General features: G+C 45.1%; 1 protein-coding gene and 2 pseudogenes across 1 annotated transcript; all 3 read left to right on the top strand.

Moving 5' to 3' along the window:
* The first annotated feature begins 5,066 nt into the window (after positions 1–5,066).
* LOC119361743 lies at positions 5,067–8,320 on the top strand (annotated as a pseudogene).
* Positions 8,321–9,721: 1,401 nt separating this feature from the next.
* On the top strand, positions 9,722–12,109 carry LOC119361747 (annotated as a pseudogene).
* A 2,651-nt stretch (positions 12,110–14,760) lies between these two features.
* Positions 14,761–17,434, top strand: LOC119361744. Its single transcript, XM_037626885.1, has one exon. The coding sequence runs from the start codon at positions 15,175–15,177 to the stop codon at positions 17,272–17,274; it is 2,100 nt and encodes a 699-aa protein (XP_037482782.1). The 5' UTR covers positions 14,761–15,174; the 3' UTR covers positions 17,275–17,434.
* Positions 17,435–23,910: the final 6,476 nt, after the last annotated feature.

Here is a 23,910-nt window from a genome sequence, read left to right on the forward strand (position 1 = left end):
AGTCATCAGCTTTGCTCTACCAGACGTTCTTAACGTCGTCAGTTGCATCAGCAGCAGGCCTGGCACCCAGCGGTGCTTCCAGGACGTGACTTTTCTGTGCAGCAATGAGGATAATCCTCAGGTTACGGACCCAGTCCGTGTAATTGCTATCATCATCTTTCAACTTTGCTTTCTCAAGGAACACATTAAAATTCAACGGAACAACAGCACGAGCCATCTATCTACAAACAAACATAGACAAGCAAAATACTATCAGGTACTAAGTTCATGATAAATTTAAGTTCAATTAATCATATTACTAAAGAACTCCCACTTAGACAGACATCTCTCTAGTCATCTAAGTGATCACGTGATCCAAATTAACTAAACCATGTCCGATCATCACGTGAGATGGAGTAGTTTCAATGGTGAACATCAATATGTTGATCATATCTACTATATGATTCACGCTCGACCTTTCGGTCTCCGTGTTCCGAGGCCATATCTATATATGCTAGGCTCGTCAAGTATGACCTGAGTATTCCGCGTGTGCAACTGTTTTGCACCCGTTGTATTTGACCGTAGAGCCTATCACACCCGATCATCACGTGGTGTCTCAGCACGAAGAACTTTCGCAACGGTGCATACTCAGGGAGAACACTTCTTGATTATTAGTGAGAGATCATCTTAAAATGCTACCGTCAATCAAAGAAAGATAAGATGCATAAAGGATAAACATCACATGCAATCAATATAAGTGATATGATATGGCCATCATCATCTTGTGCTTGTGATCTCCATCTTCGAAGCACCGTCGTGATCACCATCGTCACCGGCGCGACACCTTGATCTTCATCGTAGCATCGTTGTCGTTACGCCATCTATTGCTTCTACGACTATCGCTACCGCTTAGAGATAAAGTAAATCAATTACAGGGCGTTTGCATTTCATACAATAAAGCGACAACCATATGGCTCCAGCCAGTTGCCGATAACTTCGGTTACAAAACATGATCATCTCATACAATATAATATAGCATCACGTGTTGACCATATCACATCACAACATGCCCTGCAAAAACAAGTTAGACGTCCTCTACTTTGTTGTTGCAAATTTTACGTGGCTGCTACGGGCTTTAGCAAGAACCGTTCTTACCTACGCATAAAAACCACAACGATAGTTCGTCAAGTTGGTGTTGTTTTAACCTTCGCAAGGACCGGGCATAGCCACACTCGATTCAGCTAAAGTGAGAGAGACAGACACCCGCCAGCCACCTTTAAGCACAAGTGCTCGTAACGGTGAAACCAGTCTCGCGTAAGCGTACGCGTAATATCGGTCCGGGCCGCTTCATCTCACAATACCGCCGAACCAAAGTATGACATGCTGGTAAGCAGTATGACTTGTATCGCCCACAACTCCCTTGTGTTCTACTCGTGCATATAACATCAACGCATAAAACCTAGGCTCGGATGCCACTGTTGGGGAACGTAGTAATTTCAAAAAAATTCCTACGCACACGGAAGATCATGGTGATGGCATAGCAACGAGAGGTGAGAGTGTTGTCCACGTACCCTCGTAGACCGTAAGCGGAAGCGTTAGCACAACGCGGTTGATGTAGTCGTACATCTTCACGATTCGACCGATCCAAGCACCGAACGTACGGCACCTCCGAGTTCAGCACACGTTCAGCTCGATGACGATCCCCGGGCTCCGATCCAGCAAAGCTTCGGGGATGAGTTCCGTCAGCACGACGGCGTGGTGACGATGATGATGTTCTACCGGCGCAGGGCTTCGCCTAAACTCCGCGACGATATGACCGAGGTGGAATATGGTGGAGGGGCGCACCGCACACGGCTAAGGAACGATCCGTAGATCAACTTATGTGTCTATGGGGTGCCCCCGCCCCCGTATATAAAGGAGCCAGGGGGGAGGAGGCGGCCGGCCAAGGAGGGCGCGCCAAGGGGGGAGTCCTACTCCCACCGGGAGTAGGACTCCCTCCTTTCCTAGTTGGAATAGGAGAAGGAGGGAAAGAGGAGGAAGAGGGGAAGGAAAGGGGGGGGGGGTGCCGCCCCCCTTCCCTTGTCCTATTCGGACTAGGAAGGGGAGGGGCGCGCGGCCCCCTCCTGCCTCCTTCCCTCTTCTCCCTCGAGGCCCATGTAGGCCCAATAAGGGGTTCCGGTAACCTCTCGGTGCTCCGGTAAAATGTCGATTTCACCTGGAACGATTCCGATGTCCAAATATAGGCTTCCAATATATCGATCTTTATGTCTCGACCATTTCGAGACTCCTTGTTATGTCCGTGATCACATCCGGGACTCCGAACAAACTTCGGTACATCAAAACTTATAAACTCATAATAAAACTGTCATCGTAACGTTAAGCGTGCGGACCCTACGGGTTCGAGAACTATGTAGACATGACCTAGAACTATTCTCGGTCAATAACCAATAGCGGAACCTGGATGCCCATATTGGTTCCTACATATTCTACGAAGATCTTTATCGGTCAAACCGCATAACAACATACGTTGTTCCCTTTGTCATCGGTATGTTACTTGCCCGAGATTTGATCGTCGGTATCCAATACCTAGTTCAATCTCGTTACCGACAAGTCTCTTTACTCGTTCCGTAATGCATCATTCCGTAACCAACTCATTTGGTCACATTGCTTGCAAGGCTTATAAAGATGTGCATTACCGAGAGGGCCCAGAGATACCTCTCCGACAATCGGAGTGACAAAACCTAATCTCAAAATACGCCAACTCAACATGTACCTTCGGAGACACCTGTAGTACTCCTTTATAATCACCCAGTTACGTTGTGACGTTTGGTAGTACCCAAAGTGTTCCTCCAGTAAACGGGAGTTGCATATTTCTCATAGTTATAGGAACATGTATAAGTCATGAACAAAGCAATAGCAATATACTAAACGATCAAGTGTTAGGCTAACGGAATGGGTCATGTCAATCACATCATTCTTCTAATGATGTGATCCCATTAATCAAATGACAACACATGTCTATGGTTAGGAAACATAACCATCTTTGATTAATGAGCTAGTCAAGTAGAGGCATACTAGTGACTATATGTTTGTCTATGTATTCACACATGATCATGTTTCCAGTTAATACAATTCTAGCATGAATAATAAACATTTATCATGATATGAGGAAATAAATAATAACTTTATTATTGCCTCTAGGGCATATTTCCTTCAATCCCTACATGCACTCATCGAATACTCCCTCTGTCTATAAATCATACTAGCAAAAGTGTCCGTGGGTTGCAACGGAAGAAAAACATACCACACTCCTCTTACTCAATAACCATCAGTGAAGACCCCAATAAGTCCACGTCCTTTCTTTCAACACATGGCATCCCATTATTTGTTACCATTTCTTCTCCTTCCCACCCTCGTCGACAGTGGCCTCAATGCTCAGACAATCACAACGCGTTTGAATGTTGACGACGTCTCTCTCTCTCTCTCTCTCGACATTTTTTTCTTGTGAGGTTATATATGGTTTCTTTCATCTCCAATTTGGTTTGCCAAGGTGTTCAGTTTCAATCTGGACTGGCACCGGTATGAAAGAAAGATGGATCATGCACTGCCGATTAAGGTTGCACCCTAAATTGCATATTTTTTTAATGGTTCACATGTAAAATAACATCCTATTCGTATTCTACACATTTTTCTATTCAAATTCCATATATAACATGTTAAATCTGGAGTTAGGGTTTAAAAGATATAACTTTTTAAAAGCATTTCATATGTACTTCAGGTAGATTGAGGCAAACACAAGGGATGTTTTTCTGTAAAAATGAAAATCGGAGTTAAAATTGGGTTTCAGGTTGATTACCCAATATCGGGAAGTTTTCTAAGAAAGTGAAAATCTAATTTAAAACTGACTTACGGGTTCACGACCAGAAACATCAGGGTGTTTTTCATAAAATAGCATGACAGACCAAGAATACTTATTTCTTTTATTAATAAAAAAGTAGGTATAGGTATATATACATGGATATAGATATGTGCTATTTGGACTGTGTTTAAGTCAATTTCTTTTATGTTGACACTTCATTGGTACTTTGGTTTTGATAACAAATATACATACTTTTTTTTAGGTTTAAGTCAATTTCTTTTATGTTGACGCTTTATTGGTGCTCTGGTTTTGATAACAAATATACATACTGTTTTAGGTTTTCGACAATGCTACGCATCCGCTGGATGGTAACCGATTAGTCTAACCATCAGATGAATCCCGAAACAGCCGTCCAATCTACCGTCCTAGCCAACTATGAACCTTTGCAATAGCTAGCTTGTTGCGCTCATGGACTTTGCAACAAGGACCTTGTTGCAAAGGTTCACCGAGACAGCAGCGCTCCCCTACCATGGCCTAAGCGGCTCGTCCATGGAGCACCGACGGCTATTGGAGTTGCCGCGCCTTCTTCGACCCAGCACCTTGTGCAGCTGGAGTTGTTGCACCTTCTTCGATCGAGCAACCGCCTCTACTCCAGCACAACGAGGACAAGCTCTCACGTCGGGCACTCTAGCGATTTCTACAACAGAAGGTATGTTTCTCAAACATGTGACGTGTTGCAATGGTTGGTCTTGCACGCTCTAAAGCTGAGCGCTCCTTCGATGCTTTTCTGGAATCGGGGTTATGTTTCTGAAACAAAACCCCTATTGCAGAGGAAAAAATATTCATCGTCGAGCCATTTCTTTTTCTTTTGAAAACAAGACCTCTGTTGCAGAAATCTTCTGAAACTAGATCATGTTGCCAAAAAAACTTCATCACCGAACCTTTTTTTTTTCTTTCTAAAACAAGACCTCTATTGCAGAAACCTTCTGAAACCATACGCTTGTTGTAGTAAGCAATCCAAACAATTAAAAAAACAATATGCTTGTTGCAAAGAAAAAAATGGTTGTGCAGGGCTTGTGATCAGCGTGAGCGTTCGATCAAGATCAATCCGACGGCTATGCAGGTGACGGGACGTTGTGCGTGCATCAGCCGGCTGAAGGATAATGTTTCCCTTTTTTAATGATAATAAATATACTTCGAAATTTCAGCTGACTCGTGGGGCCCAGTCGTCAGCACCTCTCAGTGGGAATCGATCCCCAATCTCCTCCTTCCGAACCTCCCATGGCGATGGCGGAGACCGACCGGCGACCAACCCTCGGCGCCTCCCTGCCGTGGCTCCGACCGGCCACCGCGTCGCCGATCCAGCTCTCCGTATTCTGGGCGTGTAGCATCCCCGTCGCTGTTGGCGGCCGTGGTTGGTCGCCGACGGCGGTCGCCGTGGGCGTGCGGCGCAGGGGTGGGATGGGAGAGGAGCGACTGGGTCGGCTCCGAGCACCTCGGCGCCTCTCCGATGAGCCGCGTAGGAACACCACGCGGCCGGAGGAGGGCCGGCCACGCCGCTCACGCCGCGGTGCTTCAGTGAGTTTCCCACAATCTTCAGTGAGTACTATCTGAATTTCAACGGGCCATACGATTCATTCCATTTCAGAAGCAAATGTACTAGTTCAAAGTACTAGTAATTTTGTCAGTCTTTGTGTTTAGATCAACAGGGTCTCTGCCCTGTTACGGTCTTCATCAGCAGTTTAAGCCCAAATTAGATCTGGCTGAGCATAGAAGAGCAGTGTCAGTGTGGCATACATCAGAAACTACTGCAGCATATCTTGCTAGCCACAGCTCAGGACAGTAGAACACTTGAACTAGCACAGGAGTAAACAGGGGCCTGGCATCAAGGAGTTGAAGTCGATGGTGCCAGAGGGCGCGTCGGGGCTCCAGGTGGGACTGCCGTCGCTTTTCTCTCCGTCAACAGCAAGCAAGCATTGTTCCATCGACACGTCCACCTCTCGGGGCATAGAGGCAAAGCATCGCTTCAGCGGACGCAACAGCCGCGTTAGTTCTTGTATTAGTCCATTCTGATAGCAGCCTCAACAAAAAAGGTTAATGTTGAACACTGGGGAGTCCAACAGAGGAAGCGAGCAGTTTGCTGACCCTTGGCAGGTCGCGGAAAACCGTTATCTGTCAAGACTGCAAACAGGAGAAAATTCTGAATGTTTTGTTCTTCATGATTGCAGGGTCACTTTGATGCTTAGAAATGTTGGCCAGTCAGGAAAGGGATATGCACTCTCTGGTGGAAGGTTGAGTGGCAACTGCAGAAAAGGAGGGCGTCATGGGATTGAAACTTCAAAACAGTCAAGTCTTGTATGCTCCTTCTAGACTAGCAGAAGTCACTAGATGACCATTTCCAAAAACATTCCATGCGAGAAAAAGATAGGACACAAACTTCTTTACATATGTCTCTTTCATTTTATACATTTGAACTCTTTGATCAAAGCAAAGTATAACACGACTTCAATGGAGAAGTAAGATGAAGACTCACGGTGTCCATATATATATATTGCTTCACCCAGCTTTGGCAGTTCATCCTTTGCAGTACAGCATTCCTCAAGAGGCAGTAAAGCGAGGAGGCTCTCAAACACACACACACACACATGGAGGTAATATTTTCTTCTGCTATGGGTGAGCTTGTCAGTAGATCCATATCTTTCCTGGTGAACAGATAGTTGAAGCAGCGGATGGCTGCGACAACTGAGGAGGAGAGGCTGCACAACCTGCAACGGCTCCTACTGCGGCTTCATGTCGTCGTTGAGGAGGCAGATGACCGACTCATCACAAACCAGGCCATGCTGCAGCAACTCAGCATACTGAAAAAGGAGATGTACAGAGGATATTACACCCTCGACATCTTCAGTTGCCGAGCCCATGGAGAAGGAAGGGCAAAAGATCATGAAGTCGACTACTCTTTTGCACCATCTATATTCAACCATGCAAAGCGTGTATGTTTCTGCAGGGGCAACAGTGAAGGTGCAGCACAAACTGAGCTGCTGGAGCAAGTTCTTGGCAGCATAAGGAACAACATTGAAGATGTGGGTGAGTTCATCATGTTTCTAAATAGATGCCCGCGTTTGACCCGCCGACCGTACAACATGTATCTGCTGCTGAACAAGTGCATGTTCAGACGCCAGATGGAGATAGAACATATTATGAACTTCCTGTTGCAAGCGGAGACTGCTCCCGGTGCTGCTGGTCATCATGCTGTCCTGCCGATCATCGGTCCTGGGAAAGTTGGAAAGAGTACCCTGGTCGAGCATGTGTCTGACGATGAAAGGGTGCGCAACCACTTCTTTCAGATTTTGTGTTTCAGTGGGGATGATCTAAAAGATGCAAGTGTAGAGACCCTAAGAGATGGCGGTAGAATCAAGCATCAAAACCATGGTATCGGCGGTGGAAGGACACTGATCATCATTGAGCAATTTCTGGACATCGACAAGTCTGAATGGACAAGGTTGTATTCAGCTGCAAGAAGCTGCATCGGAAAAGGCAGTAAGATCATAATCACGAGCCGGTCCGACAATATCGCAAACTTTGGAACCACAGAACCCCTCAGATTACAGTTCTTTACTCAAGAAGCATACTGGTACTTCTTCAAGGTGCGTACATTTGGGACCATGAGCACGGAGGACTACCCGAAGCTCGCAGCAATGGGCATGGAAATGGCCAGGCTAGCGAATGGGTGCTTCATGACTGCGACCATCTTGAGTGGATTATTGAAAGCAAATTTTGACCACAGTTTCTGGAGCATTGCCCTTGCAACCCAGAGGGATTTTATCCAGACAAACATCTCAGTGTATGGGGAGAGTTTCACTGACCCTTGGCAGATGGCGGAGCCTATATATGTTAGGAGAGCAAAGAAAACTTCGTCTGAATGGTTAATAATTTTTGGTGACTACCAGACATGTTGTGCTGAAACTGAAGCTGAAGATCCCGAGATGATTAACGTACAGGACCTTTTCTTAGGAGGCGTGATGCCTCGAGGAAAATTCAAGGTGCACGCATGGACATCTCACCTGGAGCCTCACTACAGTTACATCTTTCACTGTGAGATTCAAAGACCACAGCGTCTGGTCGCCAGGAAGAAGCGTTGTTAGAATATATATATGGGAGCAGCTGACTAGCTGCCTAGTCTTCAATTTCTTCTGTCAACATGATTTGAAGTGATGCAAAGTGGTGAATGCTCTCTTTACTGAAGTATACATACTACGGATGTATCTAGACGCGTTTTAGTGTTAGATACATCCATATCTAGACTAATTTAAGACAAGTAATTTGAGATAGAGGTTGTAGTGTGCAATCTCAATGTTATTTTGTTCTTGTTCCTGCTGTAAGTGTATTAAGCAATTAAGAACACTGTGTGGGCTAGAAGTTTTGGAAATTTCTTTGGGAGGGTGATCAGCCAGGCACTGTGGCTGATTAATTGTCTAGTCTTCATTTCTTGTCTCAGCCGTGATTTGAATTGCACCAATCCAACGCTCCAAACTCATGAATGGTTTATGGTTCTCAAACAACTTGAAATGATAGTTATTGTGAGTTGTGACTGTCATCTCATCCGTACTGAAATACCATATTCTCCAATTCTTTTTGGACAACTGTGAAATATAAGAAATGTCACTGCTGTTTTTTGTATTGTTCATGCTGCAAATAATAGCAATTAAGCACACCGTAGCATCTGTGCGTGTTTTTGGAAGTACGGAGTATTTATGTGGGGCCTAGCATTTAGCTCCTGCTCTCAGCGTTAGAGCATCTACGGCCGCCCAGTCAATGCCCTGATAGAAAAGGATGACTCAATGGACCCCTCATTTTCTCCTTAATTGTCCGGACCGACCGGCACACCTCAAACGGCGACCAAATATAGGGGCGATATGAGGGTGACCGGACACGCCCGGACACCCGGCTTGGTCCCACCTGCAGCGACCCACACCTCCTTCCTCTCTCATCTATCTATCGCAGAAATGACATGGGCAGAGAAGAAGTTGCCTCGCGGTGTCAACGGCATGAGCGGAGGAGGCGGCTGAACCTCGTGCCCGCTGGGGACGGAGCTCGTGTCGCCGGGGCTGGAGTTCGTGCAGTGTCAGTGTGGCATGCATACATCAAAAACTACTACAGCAGATGTTGCTAGCCGCAGCTCAGGACAGAAAAGCACTTGAACCCGCATAGGAGAAAACAGGGGATGGTGCCAGACGGCACGTCGGGGCTCCAGGTGTTGGCGGCTAACTCCAAGTGCTGCCGTCGCTTTTCTCTCCGTCAACAGCAAGCAAGCATTGTTCTCAGGGCATAAAGCCAAACCATCTCCGTCAACAGCAAGCAAGCATTAGTTCTTGTATTAGCCAATTCTAATAGCAGCGTCAACAAAGAGGTTAATGTTGGAGCACTGGAGACTCCAACAGAAGAAGCAAGCAGTTTGCTGAACTGTGGCAGGTCGTGAAACACAGTTATCTTTCAAAACTGCAAAGAGGAGAAAATTCTGAATATTCTTAATATGAAGCAGCACATAACTTGGCTCAATCGTCACTCCGGTCTCCGGGTTTGCAAAGTCATCGCAGGGTCACTTTCATGCTTAGAAAATGTTTGCCAGGCAGGAAAGGAATGTAGACTGTCCGGTGGAAGGTTGAGTAGCAACTGCAAAAAAGGAAGGGCGTTAAGTCTTGGTTGAACACCAGCTCCTTCTAGATTAGTAGAGGTCATTAGATGACCATTTCCAAAGTTCTTTCCAAGTCAGAAAAGATAAGACACACGTCTTCTTTCGGTTTATACAATCTCATATTCAACTCTTTGATCAAAGAAAAGAACAACACGGCTTCAACGGAGAAATAAGACGAAGCCTCATAGTGTCCTTGGGCCAATCCTCTGAGAAGTTTCAGATATATATAGCTTCACCCAGCTTTGGCAGTTCACCCAGTTTCAGATATATGTAAAGTGAGCGGGATCTCAAACACACATACATGGAGGTAATTTTTTCTGCTGCTATGGGTGAGCTTGCCAGTAGATCCATATCTTTCCTGGTGGACAGATACCTGAAGCAGCGGTCAGCGGAGGCAACCGAGGAGGAGAGGCTGAACAGCCTGCAACGGCTGCTACTGCGGCTTCATGTCGTCGTCGAGGAGGCAGATGACCGGCTCATCACAAACCAGGCCATGCTGCATCAACTCAGCATACTGAGACAGGAGATGTACAGGGGGCATTACACCATTGATATCTTCAGTTGCCGAGCCCATGAAGATTACAGGACAAAAGATTACTCTTTTGCCCCATCTAAGTTCAACCCTGCAAAGCGTGTATGTTTCTGCAGTGGCAACAGTGAAGGTGCAGCACAAGCTGAGCTGCTGGAGCAAGTTCTTGGCAGCATGCGGAACACCATTGAAGATGTGAGTGAGTTCATCATGTTTCTAAACAGCTACCCACGTCTGCACCGTCAACCGTACAACATGTATCTGTTGCTGGACAAATGCATGTTCGGACGCCAAATGGAGATGGAACTTGTGATGAACTTCCTGTTGCAAGCACAGACTGCTCATGGCGATCCTGATCATCTGGCTGCCTTGCCAATCGTCGGTCCCAGGAAAGTTGGAAAGAGCACCCTGGTCGAGCATGTATGCAACGATGAAAGGGTCCGCAACCACTTCTCTCAAATTTTGTTTTTCAATTTAGATGATCTTAAAGATGCAAGTGTAGAGACCCTAAGAGATGGAGGTAGAATCAAGCATCAAAACCGTGGGATGGGCGGTGGAAGAACATTGATCATCATTGAGCTACTTCTGGATATTGAGGAGCCTGTATGGAAGAGGTTGTATTCAACTGCGAAAAGTCGCATCACGAGTGGAAGTAAGATGATAATTGTAAGCCGCTCCGACAAGATCGCAAGGTTTGGAACCACAGAACCCCTCAGATTACAGTTCTTAACTCAGGAAGCATACTGGTACTTCTTCAAGGTGCGTTCCTTTGGGAGCACGAGAGCAGAGGACCACCCGAAGCTCGCATCAATGGCCATGGAGATGGCCAATTTGACGAGTGGGTGCTTCATGTCCGCAAACATCTTCAGTGGGATACCGAAAGCAAATTTTAACCCCCATTTCTGGCCCTTGCAGCCCTCAGGAATTTGAAGAAGACAAACTTGAAGAGAAGCAAGCAGAGTAGGTACAGGTTGTGAGCTGAGAGCCTGAGACTGTTCTCCTTTCTGAAATACCATATTTTCTCTTCTTTTTGGACAGCTCTGAAGTAGTACAAATTTCACTGTTATTTTTTATATCCCAACTATAAGTAATAGGCAATTAGGCACACTGTATGGGTCAGTAGTGTGGGAAGTTTCTTTGGGTTGGTGATATTAGCCAGGTACCTCTGTTTTTTTTATCATGTGTACTGACCGGTGAGAAAGCATGCAAGTTTCTTTGACTGTTTCCATTTGTCCACCTAATCTTTTCCAATTTCCATGATACCACAGGCCGAGTCAAAGATATCCTGAAAACACTAAAGGTTATCCTGATATCGACGGTCAATGCATTGTTTGTTTATTTTACTTTTTGACAAAATAGACCGCAGATGGCCACAAAGTTTGAAATCAAGTCTGCATCCACATCGGAAAAGGAAAACGAAACCAAGAGCCAGACCAACTTCAATAGTGAGGCCTTTCGGGTTCTACAGTGGTGTCAAGTAACTTAGAGACGGTGACAAGTCAAACATGCACATGTTTTTGGAAGTAAGAAGTATTTCCGTGGGACCCAGCATTCAGTGCCGACTGTCAGTAGTAAGAATCCAATCTAGTTTGTTCGTTCTCCTTTTTCGGTTTTTGAATCTGAACTGATTCCGGTTTCTGTATTTTCGCAACTGAATTTCAGAGTCCAGTTGCAGGATTCATACAATAACAGAGATAAAATATATACGTTTGGGAGTGATTTTACTGAGATTGATTCGATTACAGAGCAAAGTTGAGGCCCAACCATCACAAAGGTGCGGCCAGGATTTAAACGAATACAAGGATAGATGCCCAGTGCTGCTCCCAAACCATGGCTTTAGTGCAACAAAGCTGTTGTTGGAAAGTTAATGTTTAGAAAGCCGTTAGCCGTCAGATGTAGGATCCACGTTCGCGGTGAGACTGCCTCGCGACACAAAACAGCAAGTAGTCACCTAGTCATTCTTTGGAGTTAACTGTTGATTTCATCAGGTTTTTCAGGTTCAGATGCGGACAAAAGCTCTGCACTTGCCACGGCTGCTACTCAAGTTTGTAGTGCCATCCACCTCCTCGTAAAGCAGGTATCGCATTACCTGGAAATAAAGCATTGGTTGATTGGATAGAATCTTAAGTATTACACACATATATAATATTGTTGGTTGGTCCTTGCATGGTCTCAATGATAGCAAATGCTCATGGCAATCATGATTTTGGTATTTGAATCTGAAACTGGTTTCAGTTTTATGTATTTTCGCAAAAAAAAAAAACACTCGTTTTGGGAACGCACTGACCCGGGATCTTGCTGTGTGTGTAGTCTGCAAGTTTAACCCAGCAGATTGGTAGTTTCAGCCTAGCAACTTGTCAATACGTTTTCATGGCACCCATCCAGGCAGGCATGCACATGTACAATTTTTTGTTTTGTTATTCTTTTGAAAAACAAAGGAAAGCTCTGCACTAGGCATACCTGCTACACCCCACTTTGTAGTGCCACCCACCTCGTACTGCACTAGGCATACCTGCTACACTCCACTTTATGATCTAGAATTGAAGTATTAGCTGATTGGATAGAACCTTAAAGATTAGACTTATACTCCCTCCGTTCCGAATTACTTGTCGCAGAAATGGATGTATCTAGAACTAAAAAATGTCTAGATACATCCATTTCTACGACAAGTAATTCCGAACGGAGGGAGTAGTATTGTTGGTTGGTACTTGCATCGCATGGTCTCAATAACAACAAATGTTTATGACGGGGCCTAATGACAATCATGATTACTAATTATATCCAAACCACAGCCGCCCCAGAGTGGATAATTATATTTCCACGCATACGTAGTGTTGGTTGGGCCCTTCTGTTGGAAGCAGAAATGGCCAACAGGAACTGGATTGAGCAAAAAAAAAAAAAAACTGGAGAAGGGCAAGGTTGTTCATTGAGAATTAATTTCTGATGGCAGATTCCTAATTTTTATTGGTTTTTGCTGGTGTGACTTCTGAGTATTTGGTGGTGAAACTCTGAAACTGGAGGTACAAAATTCTAGAGATACTACTTCCTGGCTACAGTTTCCCATGAGATTATATTTCCCATGAGACTACAGTTTCTTTGGAGGGACTCACGAAGGTTTTTGCAGATGAGATTATATTTCCCATGAGACATGGACTCCGATGCAAACCAAGATATGCCTTGCTATAATTCTTAACCAAGTGCTGTAGGACCTATCTTGGCTACCGAGTAGGTAGATATGTAGCAATAGTGAATGGCTGGTGCATGTCTTAATTAATTAAGCCACTGTGACATTACTTTTAATTAAGTATGGTTGGAGGCTCAAAAGTAGTTGCTTTATTCCATGCGCATTGCTTGCTTTTTTTTTTATGTAATAAAGAAAAAAGGGTACATACTGTTCCACTTTTGAATTCTGGTATTTAAGTTCCAGCCAAGCACTGCCCTAAGTGCCGCCATCTCTCTCTGCCGCTACTTCCTGCTTGCTCTTCGGTACAGCTAGCACTGGTGCTGCTGTTACAGGTATTGCCACTGTCACATTTCACTGCACTTATATATATGCATTTCGATATCGATTGTCTATGCCATTTATTTTGGCCTGTCACAGGTATATATCCATTTCGATATCGATTGTATATATGCACTTGTACGAGCATACATTTTAGTATTAGTAGTGAAAACACTGGTAAATTCATTAGTTCCCACCGATTTTCTTCACGGGACCCAGTGTTCAGGGCCTCTCAATAGGAACCAATCCTCAATTCCCTGTTAGTTGCTCCTGCTCCAGGATTCACCCTCGTTGCCTTCTTGCCGTGGCTTGGACTGACCAGGCTGTTAACTACCTCCTATGCCATGACATGCTCCTGGAGTATAGTATTGTTGGTTGATTGAATGCAGCCTGTGCACTGCATGGTCTCAACCATAAAAAAGAACTCATGAGAAATAATGGAGGCACATGCTCGAGACTGTATTTATCCACCTAATTCGTCTTTTCCTTCCTAATTTAGTATTGACAAGCTAAACAAATGATTAGTTGGCCTGACAGAAGCATCCAGCGCACACGTTCACATGTGATTCCTCACTATTTTCAGTGTTCTTAATTTCTTGATTCTTTGGTACTCCTTGTTGCCTAGCTCTGCATTGGTCTTGACTTGGCACTTGATGGTCGAATTCACTGTTTTGACCTTTTTTGTAAACTTTAGCGCAATCTGACCTCGATCTGAAAAAAAATCGTGATCTGACCCTTTTCCTACCACCATCGTCCTTCGCGGTAGGGTAACACAGCCTACCGCTGAGGGCTATGGCGGTAGGATTTGATTGCACCGTCACGGTCGTTTGAGGTTGAAAATACCCTACCGCCATAGTCCTTGGCGGTAGGGGCTGGAATGTATATATTGGCTAGCGCGTGTAGGTTTACCTGGTTGGCCTTGGGTTCGAGCATTCCTTAGGTCACTTTTTGTTTATTTTTTATTTTCTGCAATAAACAATAAATAATTTGTACAATTAATATTAGGATGTGAATTGTTGATAAAAATATAGTTTTACTTATCTGTAAACGTTTTATAAAATCCTCGCAAAGATATAAACGAATATGATGTAATAAAAATATTGTCCAATTAATGTTAAGGCATGGATTATTTATATAATTTTTTTTGAAGCTGCTCAATCCATTTTAAACTGCTCAACACTTTTGGAATCAGCCGGACTTCTAATTTGCAGTTTGTATATGTTCTTTTGAAACTTGTGTTCTGACATTGGAACCCAAGAAAGGATGAAATATGGCTTTATGACCGTTTATTTATCCTCTTCCATATCCACAAATAATTTGCTTACCCAGTGGTTGTACTACTTCCTGCTATTTTTCTTAGTTAGTTTAAAGTTTGAAAGACCATTGCACACCATGATTTGTAACAGTGTTTGGATGATAATACTGAGAACAAACTTACATCGTATTTGATCTTATTGGAGAGGTCATCTTTGTATCGCAAAATTTATAACTATAGTAGCAACTAAACCATCGTCTGTGATCATTCAACTAGTTAAATTAAAGGTCAGATCTTTCTAATTATTGTGGGAATTTCAAGATAATTTCTATATTTTTAAGCGTGCAGGACGAGAGCAATGGCTGGAGGGCCTATAAACTTCTGGAATGCGTGGGCGGTTCAGAGCCTGGTGCTGACGAGCCTAACTCTGCAGGTTGCCCTCGTCCTGTTAGCGGGGATCCGGCGGCGTGGCACATCCTGGCGTACGTTCAGGTTCATGCTCTGGCTGGCGTACCAGCTCGCCGACGCCACCGCGATATATGCTCTCGGCCACCTCTCATTCGATGGTGCCACACCCCGTGAGCATCGCCTGGTTGCATTCTGGGCGCCGTTTCTCTTGCTGCATCTTGGCGGCCCGGACAACATCACCGCCTACTCGCTCGAAGACAACATGTTGTGGTTGCGACACCTACTTAATCTCGGTTTGCAGGTGCTGGGAGCTTCCTACGTCCTCTACAAGCATTACATCGGCACTCAAGACATGCTCCTTCTCGCCGCCATCTTGATGTTTGTCGTCGGTGTTGTCAAATATGGCGAGAGGACGTGGGCGCTCAGGTGCGGCAACATGGACATCATCCGGGGCTCCCTCAAGAAGAAACCACCTCCTAGATGTGACCTTGTTTACCTTGAGTATGAGCTCCCACAAGGTGGATGCAAGGGTAGTGTCGATGAAGAAGAATTCCTCATGCGGCATGCTCATTCCCTGTTTCAGTTCTGCAAGCGCGCAATAGTTGAATCGTCAGAGGACAGGGACAAAGACAACCCTGAAATCAAAGTTCTTGACCACATCACCCATGAACAGTGGTATGTGGTGATGGAGTTGGAGCTGTCACTGCTCTACGACATCCTGTACACAAAGGCAGGTGTGGTGCATACCTCATTTGGTTACTGTGTCCGTATCGCCTCACCAGCCGCTACTGCAGTAGCGCTGTTGTTCTTCCAGTTGAGTGGCAAAGATGGTAACAGCAGAGTCGATGTTGCTATCACCTACATCTTACTGGGTGGTGCATTACTCCTGGAGATAAGATCCCTGCTGAGTGCACTTGGGTCTAGTTGGACACTCCCCTTCCTGTGTGCCACAAGATGGAGTTTTCTGAAACATGCATTTCTCTGCATGGGGAGATGGGATCGGCTTCGCCGTTGGATAGTATCTCTTCACCGGCTCATAAAGGTGATGAGAGTTGGTGGGTGCTTGAGGCCGGCAAGGAGGTGGTCAGGTACTGTGGGGCAATATAACATGTTGCATTTGTGCAGCCGTCCCAGCAAAAGGAATAGTCCTCTGCCCGGTAGATTTGCCATGATGCTGGGATTCGAGGAGTGGTGGAACAGGGAGCATCACTCGCAGACCGCCAGGATTTCAGAGTACCTGAAGGAGGAATTGAGGGTTTACATTCATGAATTAGTCACGGAGGGCCACGTGAGCACCCAAGGCATTGTCAGGAAAAAATGGGGTGAGTATGCAATCCAGACGAAATGTACTAATATGTACAAAAAGCTCAAAGACAACCTAGGCGTTGAGTTCCAAGAGGGCATCATTATCTGGCACATCGCCACCGACCTCTACCTCCTCGACGACAAGCACACTGGGTTGGAAACCATGGAAGGCCAAGCAATGTATGAGGCGGTGAGGGTGTTGTCCAACTACATGATGTTCCTCCTGGTGGAACGTCCCTACATGTTACCAGGCCTTGCTCAGAGCAGATTGTACCGGCGGACCTGTGAGAATCTAGTCCAAATATGGGCCCAAGAAGGCCGAACGCACCAAGCCCCCAGCTGGCGCGACATGTTCCGCCTTCGTGATGGCCCCAATTCCCGCTCTAGTCTCCAACGGAGAAAGAAGCTTGCCGGCATGGTACAAGACAAGAAACCAAAAGCCGGCCCTGGAACCCCCCGTCTCAGTTACGCAATCGACGTAGCCAAAGAACTTGTCAGTAACGACCATCAGTGCAACTCATTGCAGGTGCTCCTCTACGTGTGGATGGATTTCCTGGTCCACGCGGCAAACAGGTGCAGCAGGGAGTCCCACGCCAAGAAGCTTAGCAGTGGAGGTGAGTTCACAACCGTCCTCTGGCTTCTCATCGAGCACCTCCACCAACTAGTCGAGCCTAATCCATCGTCATCGTCAGCGGAGGACGGCGATGAAACTAAGGGCACCCAGCGTGCAGCCGTGGACAAATAGTTGTAAGAATGCAATGTGTCCCTCGATAAAAAAAAAAGGTTTCCTCTTAATCAAATAGCTCACAGTCACAGGCTATATATTATTGCATGTACTGTATAGGAGTGAGGACGTCCTGCACACGGCGACCCCTCATGCGTGCTATCTCGCCATTCATTTTTTAATTGTTGAGATCCGTGCCTTTGTATTCTTTTTTTTCTCAAAGAACCTCATACGAGGGCGGGGTTCCTGCATTTCATTTCAGTAAGAGGAATAGAGATGATCTAGTTTATAAGAAAAACCGGATCCAAAAAACCGAGTGAGCACCCAAGGACAAACACACACAAAAAAAGGACACTAGAGCTTGGAGGTAAGGACTAGGACATGCACGGACGATCTCAATGAATGTCGTCTGAGCCAGACACAAGCGCGCCAAGGCCTAAAGCGATTAGGTGTGGCTCAAGTGCAACCGGACTGACCACCTTACTTTTCGAAAAACCTTACTTTCGAAAGATACACTAGTAGAAAAGGGGGCAATGGTTCAGGTCGGGCCAGCCCATTAGTCTCGGTTCAATCCAGAACCGGGACCAATGGGGGCATTGGACCCGGTTCGTGAGCCCCGGGGGCCGGCCGGGCCACGTGGGCCATTGGTCTCGGTTTGTCTGGACCTTTTGGTCCCGGTTGGTGGGATGAACCGGGACCAATGGGCCTCGTTCCTGGCCCACCACCATTGGTCCCGGTTGGTGGCATGAACCGGAACCAAAGGCCGCCCTTTAGTCCCGGTTCAAGCCATCAATCGGGACCAATTAGTTGCCTATATATACCCCTCGCCCGCGAGCAGAGCACTCCCCGTGCTCTGTTTTTCGTGGCCGGCGAGGGGAGAGCTTTGTGGTGCTCTAGCTCACCTCCTATGCACACGAGGTGTTCGATGGAATGCCCGAGCCACACTACTTAAGCTTTCTCCTCTCCAAGCTCGACCTCCAAGCTCCATTTTCTTCAATATTTGTCTAGGTTTAGCGGTCCGTCACGTCCCGTCCCCGTCTTCACCGCCGTCGATCGCCCGCGCCGATCTCGTCGCCGGCACCACCGTGGTGAGCCTCTTGTTCTTATCTTCTTTCTGAAAGGAAAAAAATTCTTACTTGTATGTTTATATAGATACTTGTATAATTTTCTTACTTTTATTATTGCATCTTATATAATGCAATGGTTTTCGTATCCGTCCCCGTCGGCCCTCGTCCTGTCTATGATTTGGATGTGGTATATATTATCTTTTCATAACTATTGGTTCATTTATTGTTTATGACAATTATGCCGACCAACGTGACATAGATTTTATTTATCTAGGAGGTTGTTGAACCGGAAATTCCAACCGACCCTATTGTCGAGAGGTTAAATTTAGTTGAAGAAGAAAACAATTTGTTGAAGGAAAAAATTAGAAAAATTGAGGAGGAGAAGATGATATTGGAGTTGCATGTTGCGGATGTCGTCGATGATCACAAGATCAAGATGGATGCAATGCGCTTGAAGATTAGAAAGATTAGAAAATATGCCATTCATACCGAGGCTTGGTATCATTATGCCGTTGAATCAGTTGTTACATTGGTTGCGATTATGATCGCATTTGTTTTCGCATTGAAATGTTTTACATAGTTTCAGTGTATGGTTTAATTAATTTAGATGCTCTGCAGAGCTTTATGTTGTTAGATGAGAACTATGTATGTACTTTGGTTTTAATGTGATGATGAACTTCTATTAATTTGATCACTTAATTATCTATTCATGATGTTCTGTAATAATTTTTGACATACTTAATTATATATAATGCACGCAGATGAACCGGCAATGGATGTACGGTTCAAGACACACCTCCGAGTACATTAAGGGCGTGCATGATTTTCTCGAAGTGGCTGAGGCAAACAAGCAGAATGGTTTTATGTGTTGTCCATGCCCTATATGTGGGAATACGAAGTCTTACTCTGACTGGAAAATCCTCCACACCCACCTGCTTTACAAGGGTTTCATGCCACACTATAATGTTTCGACGAGGCACGGAGAAATAGGGGTTATGATGGAAGACGACGAAGAAGAAGAGTACGATGATAACTATGTGCCCCCTGAATACGGTGATGCTACTGAAGATCAAGAGGAACCAGACGATATGCACGATGATGCTGCAACGGGCGAAGCTGCTGAAGATCAAGAGGAACCGGACGATGTGCCCGATGATGATGATCTCCGCCGGGTCATTGTCGATGCAAGGACGCAATGCGAAAGTCAAAAGGAGAAGCTGAAGTTCGATCGCATGTTAGAGGACCACAAAAAAGGGTTATACCACAATTGCGAAGATGGCAACACAAAGCTCGGTACCGTGCTGGAATTGCTGCAGTGGAAGGCAGAGAATGCTGTGCCTAACAAAGGATTTGAGAAGCTACTGAAAAGAAGCTTCCAAAGGATAACGAATTGTGAAGGAAATATGCCCTAGAGGCGATAATAAAGTTATTATTTATTTCCTTATTTCATGATAATTGTTTATTATTCATGCTAGAATTGTATTAATCGGAAACATGATACATGTGTGAATACATAGACAAACAGAGTGTCACTAGTATGCCTCTACTTGACTAGCTCGTTAATCAAAGGTGGTTATGTTTCCTAGCCATAAACATGAGTTGTCATTTGATTAACGGGATCACATCATTAGGAGAATGATGTGATTGACATGACCCATTCAGTTAGCTTAGCACCCGATCGTTTAGTATGTTGCTATTGCTTTCTTCATGACTTATACATGTTCCTATGACTATGAGATTATGCAACTCCCGTTTATCGGAGGAACACTTTGTGTGCTACCAAACGTCACAACGTAACTGGGTGATTATAAAGGTGCTCTACAGGTGTCTCCGAAGGTACTTGTTAGGTTGGCGTATTTCGAGATTAGGATTTGTCACTCCGAATGTCGGAGAGGTATCTCTGGGCCCTCTCGGTAATGCACATCACTATAAGCCTTGCAAGCAATGTAGCTAATGAGTTAGTTACGGAATGATGCATTACATAACGAGTAAAGAGACTTGCTGGTAACGAGATTGAACTAGGTATTGGATACCGACGATCGAATCTCGGGCAAGTAACATACAGATGACAAAGGGAACAACGTATGTTGTTATGCGGTCTGACCGATAAAGATCTTCGTAGAATATGTAGGAACCAATATGGGCATCCAGGTCCCGCTATTGGTTATTGACCGGAGACGTGCCTCGGTCATGTCTACATTGTTCTCGAACCGTAGGGTCCGCACGTTTCAGGTTTCGATGACAGTTTTATTATGAGTTTATGAGTTTTGATGTACCGAAGGAGTTCGGACTCCCGGATGAGATCGGGGACATGACGAGGAGTCTCGAAATGGTCGAGACGTAAAGATCGATATATTGGATGACTATATTCGGAGTTCGGAAAGGTTCCGAGTGATTCGGGTATTTATCGGAGTACCGGAGAGTTACGGGAATTCGCCGGGGAGAAGTATTGGGCCTTATTAGGCCATACGGGAAAGAGAGAGGGGCTGCCTAGGGCAGGCCGCGCGCCCCCCATGGCCTAGTCCGAATTGGACTAGGGGGAGGGGCCGCACCCCCTCCTTCCTTCCCTTCTCTCTTCCCCTTCCTTGTCTCCTACTCCTACTACTTGGAAGGTCTCCTAGTTGGACTAGGAAAAGGGGAATCCTACTCCCGGTGGGAGTAGGACTCCCCTAGGGCGCGCCATAGAGAGGGCCGGCCCTCCCCTCCTCCACTCCTTTATATACGGGGGCAGGGGGCACCCCATAGACACACAAGTTGATCTTCGTGATCATTGCTTAGCCGTGTGCGGTGCCCCCCTCCACGATATTAGACCTCGGTCATATTGTAGCGGTGCTTAGGAGAAGCCCTGTGACGATTGAACATCAAGATCGTCACCACGCCGTCGTGCTGACGGAACTCCTCCCCGAAGCTTTGCTGGATCGGAGCCCGGGGTGCATCATCGAGCTGTACGTGTGTCAAGAACTCGGAGGTGCCGGAGTAACGGTGCTTGGATCGGTTGGACCGGGAAGACGTACGAATACTTCCTTTACGTTGCGTCAACGCTTCCGCTTCGGTCTACGAGGGTACGTAGACAACACTCTCCCCTCTCGTTGCTATGCATCACCATGATCTTGCGTGTGCGTAGGAAATTTTTGAAATTACTACGTTCCCCAACAGTGGCATCCGAGCCTAGGTTTTATGTGTTGATGTTATATGCACGAGTAGAACACAAGTGAGTTGTGGGCGATATAAGTCATACTGCTTACCAGCATGTCATACTTTGGTTCGGCGGTATTGTTGGATGAAGCGGCCCGGACCGACATTATGCGTACGCTTACGCGAGACTGGTTCTACCGCCGTGCTTTGCACACAGGTGGCTAGCGGGTGTCAGTTTCTCCAACTTTAGTTGAACCGAGTGTGGCTACGCCCGGTCCTTGCGAAGGTTAAAACAGCACTAACTTGACGAACTATCGTTGTGGTTTTGATGCGTAGGTAAGAACGGTTCTTGCTCAGCCCGTAGCAGCCATGTAAAATTTGCAACAACAAAGTAGAGGATGTCTAACTTGTTTTTGCAGGGCATGTTGTGATGTGATATGGTCAAGACGTGATAAGATATAAGTTGTTGTATGAGATGATCATGTTTTGTTGAAGTTATCGGCAACTGGCAGAAGCCCTATGGATGTCTCTTTGTTGCATAAGATGCAAGTGCCAAATAATTGCTTTACTTTATCACTATACGATAGCAATAGTTGCAAGAGCAATAGTTGGTGAGACAACCATGTGATGACACATTGATATAGATCAAGATGATGAAGATCATGGTGTCGTGCCGGTGACGATAGAGATCATGACAGTACTTTGGAGATGGAGATCAAAGGCGCAAGATTATCATGGCCATATCATGTCACATATTTTGATTGCATATGATGTTTATCTATTATACATCTTATTCTTGCTTTGATTGACGGTAGCATTTTAAGATGATCTCTCACTAATTATCAACAAGTGTTCTCCCTGAGTATGCACCGTTGCCAAAGTTCGTCGTGCCCAGACACCACGTGATGATCGGGTGTGATAAGCTCTACGTCCATCTACAACGGGTGCAAGCCAGTTTTGCACACGCGGAATACTCAGGTTAAACTTGACGAGCCTAGCATATGCAGATATGGCCTCGGAGCACGGAGACCGAAAGGTCGAGCGTGAATCATATAGTAGATATGATCAACATAGTGATGTTCACCATTGAAAACTACTCCATCTCACGTGATGATCGGTTATGGTTTAGTTGATTTGGATCACGTGATCACTTAGATGACTAGAGAGATGTCTGTCTAAGTGGGAGTTCTTAAGTAATATGATTAATTGAACTTAAATTTATCATGAACTTAGTCCTGGTAGTATTTTGCAAATTATGTTGTAGATCAATAGCTTGCGTTGTTGCTTTCATATGTTTATTTTGATATGTTCCTAGAGAAAATTGTGTTGAAAAATGTTAGTAGCAATGATGCGGATTGGATCCGTGATCTAAGGTTTATCCTCATTGCTGCACAGAAGAATTATGTCCTTAATGCACCGCTAGGTGACAGACCTATTGCAGGAGCAGATGCACATGTTATGAACGTTTGGCTAGCTCAATATGATGACTACTTGATAGTTTAAGTGCACCATGCTTAACGGCTTAGAATCGGGACTTAAGTTAATATTTCAAGCAAATACCCGAGTTGAGAGATATGAAGTCTCCAACAAGTTCTATAGCTAAAAGATGGAGGAGATCGCTCAACTAGTGAGCATGTGCTCAGATTGTCTGGGTACTACAATCGCTTGAATCAAATGGGAGTTAATCTTCCAGATAAGATAGTGATTGACAGAATTCTCTAGTCACCATCACCAAGTTAGTAGAACTTCGTGATGAACTATAGTATGCAAGGGATGATGAGAATGATTCCCGAGTTTTTTCATGATGATGAAATCGATGAAGGTAGAAATCAAGAAAGAACATCAAGTGTTGATGGTTAACAAGACCACTAGTTTCAAGAAAAGGGCAAAGGGATAGAAGGGAACTTCAAGAAGAACGGAAAGCAAGTTGCTGCTCAAGTGAAGAAGCCCAAGTCTGGACCTAAGCCTGAGACTAAGTGCTTCTACTGCAAAGGGACTGGTCACTGGAAGCAGAACTACCCCAAATATTTGGCGGATCAGAAGGATGGCAAAGTGAACAAAGGTATATTTGATATACATGTTATTGATGTGTACTTTACTAGTGTTTATAGCAACCCCTCGGTATTTGGTACTGGCTCAGTTGCTAAGAGTAGTAACTCGAAACGGGAGTTGCAGAATAAACAGAAACTAGTTAAGGGTGAAGTGACGATGTGTGTTGAAAGTAGTTTCAAGATTGATATGATCATCATCGCACACTCCCTATACTTTCGGGATTAGTGTTAAACCTAAATAAATGTTATTTGGTGTTTGCGTTGAGCATGAATATGATTTGATCATGTTTATTGCAATACGGTTATTCATTTTAAATCAGAGAATAATTGTTGTTCTATTTTAATGAATAAAACCTTCAATGTTCATACACCCAACGAAAATAGTTTGTTGGCTCTCGATCGTA

This window comes from Triticum dicoccoides, chromosome 2B (assembly GCF_002162155.2).
Source record: "Triticum dicoccoides isolate Atlit2015 ecotype Zavitan chromosome 2B, WEW_v2.0, whole genome shotgun sequence".
Taxonomy (NCBI): Eukaryota; Viridiplantae; Streptophyta; class Magnoliopsida; order Poales; family Poaceae; genus Triticum; species Triticum dicoccoides.

Excerpts from the sequence above, each read along its gene's own strand:
- LOC119361744 (XM_037626885.1), top strand. The coding sequence starts at position 15,175 with ATGGCTGGAGGGCCTATAAACTTCTGGAATGCGTGGGCGGTTCAGAGC.